The 11,414-nt window shown below is 38.9% G+C and overlaps 2 protein-coding genes across 4 annotated transcripts in view; one reads left to right on the top strand and one right to left on the bottom strand.

Annotated features, from left to right (window-relative positions):
• Positions 1-959: 959 nt before the first annotated feature.
• The window catches only part of LRRC36 (leucine rich repeat containing 36), a 30,439-nt gene continuing 19,984 nt past the window's right edge, over positions 960-11,414 (bottom strand). For all 3 annotated transcript variants that reach the window (XM_014547879.1, XM_014547880.1, XM_005876387.2), the window contains 5 exons: positions 8,742-8,907; positions 7,672-7,817; positions 6,698-6,809; positions 3,643-3,757; positions 960-1,306 (listed from right to left, as the gene is read on the bottom strand). In XM_014547879.1, coding sequence (XP_014403365.1) covers positions 1,081-1,306; positions 3,643-3,757; positions 6,698-6,809; positions 7,672-7,817; positions 8,742-8,907 — 765 coding nt within the window. In that variant the 3' untranslated portion in view covers positions 960-1,080. The remainder of the gene's footprint in view (positions 1,307-3,642; positions 3,758-6,697; positions 6,810-7,671; positions 7,818-8,741; positions 8,908-11,414) is intronic.
• LOC102247678 (BTB/POZ domain-containing protein KCTD19) overlaps positions 1,321-11,414 on the top strand; it is a 58,503-nt gene continuing 48,409 nt past the window's right edge. Inside the window, exon 1 of the mRNA XM_014547878.1 lies at positions 1,321-1,582. The gene's annotated coding sequence lies outside the window, so the exon portion shown is untranslated. The remainder of the gene's footprint in view (positions 1,583-11,414) is intronic.

The following is an 11,414-nucleotide window of genomic DNA, read 5'->3' as shown; positions in this document are numbered from 1 at the left end:
TTGTCACTTCATTCTTCTTATAAAGACAGCTTCTCCAACACAAATCTACCACTCCTCTGCCTTCCCAGTGTAAAAGCCCCAAGGAGCCATGCAACCTCGCTCCCGCTTATTTCCTCTCAGCCCCTCAATTCCATGAACCATGTTCCTTCTCACTTCATGGCCTTTACACGTGCTGTTTCTCTCCGCAGCTCTCCCCATTGTTTCTGCTTTCGACCCTGTACTTTGCCTGGTAACCTTCTACTCATTCTTCAGGTCTCAGTTAAAAGAACATTTCTTCAGGGGACATTTTCCTGACACACCTCCCAGGCTTGGACTGCTCCCCCATTTATATACTCATGGCACCATGACCCACATCTTCCTTGCCCTACGATCCCTCTGGGGCTCCAGACTCTTCCACTCTTGGCCTGAGAAGGCTCTGCATGTTACCATTCCACTCTTCTGCAGCTTCCACTCAAACAAGTCCTCAGTGACGCCTTCAATTCCCCAGGGTATGGATTTTTCTCTCTCTCTCTTGGTCTCTGTCTCTCGCTTTTCAGGGCACCTTTAGGCTTTTGTTTAGACCTGTTTGGTATCAATGCCAAGCTTGGAGCTCTATCACACCAGTTTGTGCTTTCCTCCCTGACTGAATCTCCAGGGCAGACACCAGATCTTGTTACCTTTTCACTATGGTGGAAGAAAACTAAAAATATGTTTGATGAACCAATCAATATGGATTCTCTGAAATTTCTTCTAACACAGAACACACCTGGTCATGGATGTTCTTGTTAAATGTCCTACCACACAGTTTCAAGTGACACTTGGGAAAAATGTCTAGTGTTTTTTCCTATTTGACATTTTAAACCAAATGTTTCTATGTGATATGATGCTAGGACTAAGTGCCAACTATTTCTGTGGGCAGAAGGAAAGAATGACTTGATGGGAGGAGATAAGAAGAGAAATAAAGAGAAGGACCAATACAATGTAATCAGAATAAGATTTTTTTTCTTAATCTTGTGGGTAAATACCACCACACTGGTGGAAACGACACTGAGAGTCCCCTGTGGCTGAGAGGGAAGCTGCAGAGAAGGTATTCAGTGCTAGCTAGCTCCATAAACTAGGCTCTGCGACAGAGTTGGAGACACTCTGTATTAGATACTGACCCGTGTCATGTGCCACTGGTGGGGAGGAAGACAGCGTGCTTTTCCCAAAGGGCGATGATCTCCCTAAGCGATGATTCTTCTCAGGAGGCAGGAGTGCTTTCCCAGAATAACCTTTTTGCTCTTTATTCAGCTGCTGCAGCAGATACTCATTAGTTACCACCAGGGATCTGAGGCACGGGGGAAAAGGCAGTTATGAAATCATAAAAGCAAAGTAGATGCCATTCAGACCTGTAATGTTTGCTAAAGACAAATATAAAATATAAAAAGTAACATCTTTAAATAGAAAGAACTGTCCAGTTTATGAGTGGGTTATTTTAAAGGCAGGCCAACAGTTTCTTTCTTCATTATGATTCTGTTTATGTTCCAGACTGACTGTAGCAGGAACATAGTTCACATTTTATACAGTGATTGCTCTATCCATTCCAAAGCACTTTCATGATGAGGTAAGTAGAAGCACTGGGAGATTGGCACCTGACCAGGCCTCCAATTTCTATCTCCAAATTTTAACTTCTACTTCTAATCTAACCTGCCTCTGCAGTTAACTAGTGGTACTGGTGATGGCTATACTTTTGGACTCTGAATTACCATGTAATGTTAAAAGCCATCAGAGACTGGCCAAAAAAAAAAAAAAAAGGTAAAAAATGATGCATGCACAATGCTATTCATTGCAGCACTGTTTATAACTATAAAATATTGCCAACCTAAATACCCATCAATAGAGGAATACTTAAACACACAATGGAGTCCCAGCCTATATAATAAAGAAATAACATGCTAATTAGACTGAAAGCAGAACGACCATCCGGAGGACCTTTCGTAACATGCTAATTAGACTGAACAGCAGAACGACCATCCGGAGGACCTTCCCGATGAAGCCGGGGCTGCGAGGAGGGCTGTGAGGGCCGAGCCCCTTGCACGAATTTCGTGCATCGGGCCTCTAATACAACTATAAAAAGGAATGAGAGCTACCTCTATACACCACTGTGAACTGATTGCTAAGATAAACTGTTAAAGTATCATTATGCCTCTTTCTATGTACTAGAGTGCCCATCTACACACACCTACAGTGGAAGGCTAGTGGGAGGGAAGGAGAGGATAGAGGAGACGGGTAAGGAAGCTAGATTTATCTGAATTTATCTCATTTTGTAGATTTGACTTTGGGACCATGTAAATGTTTTTACATAATTATAAAACAAAATTAAATCAAAATAACAATAAAAATTTCCTGTGAATCAAAAGCAAATTGAAACAAATTGAACCTGTATATTGAATGGATGGCTTAACACAGAGAAAAATTATTTTCAAGTTACTTTAAAATATAGCAATTTTACTGTACATCACTAAAGAGATGCACCCTAATGTTCTCAAAGTGTGGTCCCAGACCACCTGAAACAGCATCACGTGGAAATTGATGAGAAGTGCAAATTCTTGGTTCCCAGCCCAGACCTGCTGAATCAGAAACCCTGGGGGTGGGCCCAGCAATCTTCATTTCAACAAGTTTTTTTTAAAAAATATATTTTTATTGATTTCAGAGAGGAAGGGAAAGGAAGAGAGAGATAGAAACATCAATGATGAGAGGGAATCATTGATTGGCTGCCTCCTGCACACCCCACACTGGGGACGGAGCCCACAACCCAGGCATGTGCCCTGACTGGAATCGAACCTGGGACCCTTGAGTCCGCAGGCCAATGCTCTATCCACTGAGCCAAACCAGCTGGGGCTCAACAAGTTTTTCAGGTGATTCTGATGCACACCTGAGTTTGAGAACCGTGACTTTATGCTACTTGCTCAACTTTTGTATATGTTTGAAATAATTGCAATGAAAAGCTTAAAAAAATTAAAAAGCCACCCAGAATGGCCCTGGGTCTAATCCTCTGAATATGAAGTTATTCCAAGGAAAATCAGGAATTGAAGTTTGAGACGGAAGATGTGGGCATGGGGTTCTCATATTTAAATTTCATTGAAAGTCCTAGTAAAGGTGTTTGTCAAATCAAAATGTCCAGGGCTTCTCTAAATGTACCAATAGTCTTGAGGCCTCTTCTGATTTTCTAGCCTGCATCCTGAGGGTACTATTCTTTAAAGAGGCAGATGCTACCGAGCTCTTCCAAAGAAAACACAGACATTGGATTCTTTCTCTATTACTCTGAGTGCTCAGCGTATTTTCTGTGACCAATAGCAGGCAGGTATTTTCCAGAAGAGCCAGATGACTGATTTTGGGGGTACATAGTGACAAAAAAAAAATGCTAGCTGACTCAAACAAGGGTCCTGTTGGATCTAAAGAGAAACTACCAATCCACCAATTCCAGCTAAGACAGTTAGTCCCTGGTGTGTCCTGAAAAAGAGTACTTTGAACACTGAGCTAACTGGCCTAGATACAAGTGGTTTACATGTAACACGGAGTTAATTTGAAAAGCATATAGATATTAACTTGCCAGTAAAACAAAGGAGATAAAGGAAAGTAAGCACCTGCTTTTCGAAGCCCGCTAGATAGACCCGCTCCTACCTCTGACTTTCATGGAGAAGGGCCACTGTCTCCTCCAACTTTTTCAGCTGGGAAAGCTCCTGGTTCAGGCAAGCCACCTGTAGGTTCAGCTGTTGGTTTTTGCGCAGAAGATCATCTACAAAGAATACAGTAGCCACGGGTGAGAGGATTCCAAGCAGCTGGTCTTTGAGCAGAGCTTAAGGACATCTTGAAGAATGGGGGCCCCCTCACTGCACCCGCCTCCACACTCCACGTGCCATTCCTTCCCTTAGATACAGCAGATATGGTGGCAGGAATATGGGATTTAGCAACAAACAGATCTGAATTAAAATTCAACCACTTAATACCACATGTTAGTTCATTTTTCTGAGGTTCACTAGAGCTAATAACCCTGCCCCATAGCACTATTATAAGCCATCAATGAGACACCTATCCTCATTTAGCATAATTAGTCAATAATTATTGGGTCTTGAATTCTCCATTTTGGTTTATGAATACATGTGCTTCACTCTCTATGGAGTATGTGAAAACATCTAGAACTGTGTCAGGCACATAGTAATAACTCAATGAGTGCTTGGAGAAACTGAATTTGTAACCAAGACACTCATATGTAGTTCCCCAAATATATTCCCACTGCCTGCAATAATGAGGTAGGTAAAAGCACTTGAATTCCACCCGGCCAGTGTGTCTCAGTGGTTGAACATCTCGACCCATGAACCGGGAGGTCATGGTTCAATTCCCAGTCAGGGAACATGCCTGGGTTGTGGGCTCAATCTCCAGTGTGGAGCATGCAGGAGGCAGCTGATCAATGATTCTTTCTCATCACTGATGTTTCTATCTCTCTCCTCCCTTCCTCTCTGAAATCAATAACCAAAATATGTATATATTAAAAAAAAAAGAAGCATGCCGTCCTGAGGAAGTCTAGAACCGTACCTCTTAAACTTTAGAAACTTTAGTATGTTTACAGATCACCTGGGGATCTTGTTAAAAAACAGACTCCGATGCAGTAGGTCTGAGGTGAGGCCCGATAGTCTACATGTCTAACAAGCTTGCTGATCTGTGAATCACACTCTGAGCAGTAAGATTTGAGAAGGTGGAAAACAGAGCTACAATAGCTGTATTTATCACCAGTAAGCCAACACCAGTACTGGGCCTCAGGGCTGACTGAAAGTAGGTATCTAGTGAACAATCACCTGTTTTCAGAGCAGGTAAGTGGAGATGCTTTGATTATTCAGGCTTGTAAAATCAGACAGTGATGAGACTGAACTCTGGAAATTCAGTGCTGACTTCCAAATCAAGTTCCTTGTACAAACTGAAATGTTTGCTTAGGGGTGCTGAGCTGGAGGGTTAAAGTCAAGGGTAGACTTTATCTAAAATACAGGCCTAAACTATGCTAATAATAAAGTAGTACAAATCAAAACCAAAATTTCAATGAAATACTATTTTTCACTTATAACTATGGCAAAAATTTAAAAACTACCCAGTGGGGACAAGGATAGAGTGAAAAGGGCATTCAAATACACTCATTGCTGATGTGAGTGTAAATTGAAAAAAACCTTTTTGGGAAGTGATTTGGCAATGTATTATGAAAGCTTCAAAAATGTCCACATCCTAAGGAGACATATGTAATACTTATAATAATAAAGATTAAAAAGAATGTACCCATCTTTTGATCCATTAATTCTACTGACAGGAATGTCCCTAGGACAATAGTCTGAAATGAACACAAAGATTTATGTACATAGATATTATTAGCTGCATTATTTATTGTAGTATAAATATTAGGACACTCAGTTCTGGCAGAAGGGAAGAAAGACAATCTCAGAGAAGCATTTTCACTCTAATGTCTTTTCTTTCATTTCAGGTCTTTTGAATGTTTGGAAAATCTTTTTTTTTATATGTTTTTATTGATTTTTTTAGAGAGAGAGGAAGGGAGAAGGATAGAAATATTGATGAGAGAGAAACATCATTACTTGGCTGCCTCCTGCACACCCCCTACTGGGTATTGAACCTGCAGCACAGGCATGTGCCTTGCCCAGGAAATTGAACGGGTGACCTCTTGGTTCCTGGGTCGATGCATAACCACTGAGCAACACCAGCCAGGCTGGGAATTCTTTAAAATTATTTATATTATAAACAATGGCAGCTTTATTTATAACTAGAGGCCCGTTGCACAAAATTTGTGCAAGAGTAGGCCTTCCTTCCCCTGGCTGCTGGCACCGGGACCTGGTCTTCCCTTGCAGCCCCGGCTTCGTCCAGAAGGTGGTCCAGAAGGACGTCCGGTCTAATTAGCATATTATGCTTTTATTATTATAGATCGCTAACATTAAAAACAACTATATAGAGGACTAGATAAATAAGGCACATTTGTGTGACATTGTAGTAAATGCCTATACCAAGCATGTCAGACTCACGGCCGGGGGGCCACATGCCTCTCTCTTAAGGCATGCAGCCCGCCGGCCACGAGTGTGACATCCTTGGCCTATACTATTAAATTGACAACATTAGGGTGTAGAATCAAATTGTCGATTGTCCTAGGGTACAGAGTGGGGGAAACAGCACAAGGGAACTTTCTGGAGTAACAGAAATGTTCTGTATTTTGATTAGGATGGAATTAAATGAGTGTATATATTTGTCAAAACTCATCAAACTTAAAATGTGTGCATTTTGTTGTATTGAATTATTTTTTAAAAATCAAGGCACAAATTTTAATTTTGAGTTAAAAATATATGTATGGTGAAAGAAAATATACCAAAACACTAATGGTAGTTATTGCTGGGTAGTGGAGTTTTGTTTTTCTTATATTTTTTCAAACTTTCTATAAAGAACACAATCTTCTGCTATAATCAGAAAAAAGTATCATTCTGAAAAACAGTAACAACATTTGTACTTGCTTTACAATGACAAAGAGCTTCATCTGATAACTCAAGTCACCTGCATTACAACTCTCTGAGGCACGGTGATGGTTTCCATTTAGGTAGCCATGTGAGCTTTAGATAATGAAGCTTATTAATTGGGTCATCTATAAACAAACAATTGTCTTAGGACACACCACACACTGCTTTCCTGAACTTACCGTAAGTGTTGGGCTGGTGCCCACTCACAACACCTTCCTCCAACTGCTGGATTTTTTCTGATAAAATGAGGTTTTCCTCCAGCACTCTGACCAATTTTTGCTTCAAACTTTCCTTTGGGTCAATAAATAAAATACAAACACATTAAGAATCCGAAATTATAAGAAGTGCTTTTAGAGACTGAAAGAATCGTTCCCCTGTTTAGTGATAATGGAATGGAGGTCAGTCTCTCACTAGAATTGTAATTCATTGATAAACATAGCTCAAGTGCAGCAAACAAATTTATCACACAGAGTTGCAATTTTTCTTGTGATTTATCCACTACTGTTGCAGAACAAGTGGTCATTTTGACAAGTGGCCAGCATTCTGAGTCATTTATCTAAAGTTTGTAGAAACTGAACTTAATGTTTGAGAATCCTCTAATGTTAAGAAAAAGGGAGGGGGTCAATGGGGAAAAAAGAGGACATATGTAATACTTTCAACAAAAGGATACATTTTAAAATTGAGGGGAGACTTAAGGATATGAGTCTCTTCTTCCTCTTCCAGAGCCAGCAGCTTGATGCTCGAGGCCTGGCCTCTGGCTCAGGGCTCTCTGCTCCATCAAAAGGGGAGAAAGACAATCCCAGAGACATGTGCCTTCCCTCATCAGAATCAAACCATGACCTCCAAGGCTATGATCCTTAACATTTTCATTCTAGGGTCTTTTTCTTCTTCTTTTCCCATTTCAAGCCTTTCTTTAGAATTTTTGGATAAGGGCTAGGATTAAGGAGTTATCCCTGTAGAACCTCTGACTTGTCCCTGTCCTGGCAAGTTCTGTGTTCCTGATTTGCCCAGAATGACTTTTCTGTATTTTGGTTCAGGTACATCTAGGTGTTCATGGTGATGATGACCTTTTTGGTACAGAGCTGTTCTAGTCTTGCTGCTCCGTCCTTTTCTAGTAAAGAAAAAGTAGGAAAGGGAGATGAAAGAGGCATACCATGTCATTAGGGACCACCTGCCCAGCCTCCTTCAGTTCCATCTCCCTCCTGTGGAAGGCTTTGGACGCATCTTCAGGATGTGAGCGACACCACTGCTGAGAAGGAGCAGGGACTACCAAAGTCAGAAGCAGATCTCGGGCAGGACCTGCCAAAAATTCAGGTTGGGCACATGGGCCAATCTTAAAGCTAAAGCACAGAATTCCTAGTCAATAACTACTAGCTCTGCAGCATAAATAAGGTAATCTAATATCTCCTTTTTACGAGAATTTCATAAGTGGCTGTAAAAGGTGTTTCATGATTGGAGAAATTATATCCCACATCCTCTGTGGAGAAACTACAGCAGACCCTCTGGAATGTGGGCTCTGTGCTATTCTCTAGTCACTGAGGAGGGCTCCTGGGGATAATTTCCTACAAAATGAGAGAAAAGGGTCAATGTGGGAAGAAAAGTAATTGGGCTAAGATTTCTTCTCCTGTATATCCCTTTAGAAATTAAAAAAAGTTAAGTCCAAATAACTCTAAGTTTCTAATTTTTACTTAAACTTTTCCACCACCAAGAACTCCTTGAATTCTTCTTCCATTAAACAACTAATAAACACATGGGGCCAAGGTTTGCAAAACCATTTTCCCCAAATTCCTAAAAAGAAAGATGCCCTAAAAAGAGCCCAGGTCATTTAGTCAGTGGAAGTTTTCAAATCATAACATCTGAACAGGCATCTCAGAACTCTGATGATCAAACCTAATTTCTACTGTATTTATTATTAGCACTTTCCTGAGGATCATAAAATCCTTTGTAACCGTTAACATGACCACTCTGTCATGTTAACACATCTCATCACTCTACATATTACCCAAAGACTACTAAAAAAAAAAAAAATGACAGGAGGAACAAAATAATTGGTACATGATGTAAGAGTGCTGATAAAACAAACAGGAAGAAGATTATGAGAAAAATGCAGACTTTTCCATTACTGTGTTATTGAGAAATTTGGTAAGTGATCACGAGAACAGTTTGCCTTGTAGAACAGAAGCAAAGTCGGAGCCCTTCTCCCAGAACTGAGAAAGCACTCACCCAGAAACTTCTTGTTAAGGAGGAGGGAGCCGGAGCCGGTCCAGTGCTTATCCACAAGCTCCAGGAGCTGTCTGAGGACAGTGGCCACATGGGAGGTTCTGGCAGAGATCTGGGAACTGTGGTTTCCTGGCAAACCGTGCAAACTGCCCAGGTCACTAGAGAGAGGCTCAAGAAAAAAACAAAAGACCCAACCATTCGTCATTCTTACACAATAAGGGAAATAAGAATTCAGACGTTTAAAGTGTTAACATTTTAAGAAAAAGAAAAAATAAGAGATTTGAATAGAATATTATCTATGTCCAAGGCAAATATGATAATATATTCAAGGACAATTTCAAAGCTAATAGTATCTTCTTACATGATTTTCTGTAGAGATTTTTGAGAAGAAAACAAAAAATGTTTTGACAGCTACATGAGTGACTCAATATATTATGTTATGCAATATGGAAAGATTAAATTGCAGAACATTTTCAGAAAGTTATTATATATCATAAAATAAAATGGGGAGTAATTTAATAAAAAGCATAACTCATAATAACCTTATGAGTTATGATGTTACAATAAGCTTATAACATTTTAAATGTTAAATGCTATTGTTGGACCTAGTACTAAAGACATTTTATTCCGTACAAATTTTATATATAGATGTATAGGTAGATCTGTCTCGTAAAATTCACCATTATTTTTTATTAAGTCTGACATAAGTAAATACATATAGACATATCTAAATGATTTAAGAAATTGTGGATTTTACTGGACAGATCTGTTTACCAATCTTCTCTGTGGGGTCTGCAAGAAAAGAGCATTTAAAAGAGCAATTTTCTGATTTATGGACTTCAAGAAAGCTGATATATATTAAAAACAGCCAAATTAGCCCTAGCCGGTTTGGTTCAGTGGGTAGAGTGGCGGCCTGCAGACTGAAGGGTCCCGGGTTCGGTTCTGGTCAAGGGCACTGCGTGACTGAAGGGTCCCGGGTTTGGTTCTGGTCAAGGGCACTGCGCGTACCTCGGTTGCAGGCTCCTCCCTATCCTGGGCCCTAGTCGGGGCTCATGCAGGAGCAACCAATCGATGTGTTTCTCTCACATCGATGTTTCTCTCTGTCTTTTCCTCTCTCTTCCACTCTCCCTAAAAATCAATGGAAAAATATCCTTGGCGAGGATTAACAAAAACAAAACAAAAAACAGCCAAATTATTTCTCAATCTTTGGCTCTTTTGATATAAAAAGTTATAGATGATTAATTAGCTGATGCTGTTATACCCACCAACTGTGAAGCAGAACACCAAAGACAGTGATATTTATAATGAGTTACATATGTGGCCTAACTCGTCAAAAATGAACATTGATTGTGCTTGGTTTTATGTATTGATAATTGTGTGTATATCATGTGACAACTTGGAAACATATATGCTTTTACAGATTTTCTTTCATTTATCATAATGTGGTTAGAGTTGGGGATAATTTTTATAAACTTTGGAATAATTTTATTAATTTTTATGAGTCTTTTCATTTTCAGCAAATTATGGCTCATGGCTTTTAAAAATAAATTTTTATTATTTGCTTATGATTCTAAAGTCAGTTGGTCAAAAATAAATTTTCTAATCACAAATTCATGTTCAGTTTAATTTTGCGTATCATGGAATTACTTTTAATAACTTTTTAAATGCTCTTTTCAGCAATTTTCTGATTTATACTTTTCTAGAAACTGAACAGTATATTTCTTTTATATTTACATCTAAGTTGCTCTTTTACAGATCTTCATAAAAATAAAAATAGTATCTAACAGAAAAAAAGGAATGAGTTTTTAAGATTATCCAGGAAAGTGCACTGAGATTTTAATTGCTATTTTAACAATATATATGGAGTAGAGGTGAAAAAATTTCCTAGAACATGTCTTATTAATATAGCATCCCAAATATTCTAAGTGTTCCTGTACCTTCCTGAACCTAAATACATTAACACACAGTGCTGTCTGGAAAAATAGTGACTGAAAATGGGACAAATGGACCAGAAAGCGAAGAAAGTATTACGAGACTGCCCCCTTTGGTATACAAAAATTACAGCCACCTCTGAAGTTTTGAAAATGGAATAGAAAGTATTTAAAGAGTAAAAAAAAAAAAAAAAAAAAAAAAAAAACTTGAAAACCCAAACCAATTTTGTTTTTTCCCTCTTCCCCCCCCCCCCCCCCCCTAAAAAAAAAAAAAAAAAAAAAAAAAAAAAAAAAAAAAAAAAAAAAAAAAAAATCAAACTTGTAAACCCATGCCAATGTTCAAAAAGATTTCCCACAACTGAAAACAAAGTGACTAGAAATAGTCACTGTTTCCTTATAGACAGCAAATGATTAAATAACAAATGATTCATATGACAAAGGATCATAGGTTCCAGGAAAGAAAGGGCCATGAGAGCTGAGGTTTCTTTAAATAAAGAGAAAAAGGCTTCATAATGGAAGTGGGGCCTGGAGAAAAATTAAAACTCAAACAGATGAGAGGAGAGTACAAGGCATTCTTTATAGACAATGCATGCAAAGGCAGTGACAAAACTTAGTTACCTAATAAAAACTGAAAAACAATGACATTCCATAGTACACTGCTATCATACTATAACTTTATAAAATTAATTATATTGTATATGTGGGAATGGTTATTGATTTGTTGTTCATTCTCTGAACCATTCTC

This window comes from Myotis brandtii, unplaced genomic scaffold (assembly GCF_000412655.1).
Source record: "Myotis brandtii unplaced genomic scaffold, ASM41265v1 scaffold486, whole genome shotgun sequence".
Taxonomy (NCBI): domain Eukaryota; kingdom Metazoa; phylum Chordata; class Mammalia; order Chiroptera; family Vespertilionidae; genus Myotis; species Myotis brandtii.
This window is presented reverse-complemented; position numbering and strand designations above follow the sequence as displayed.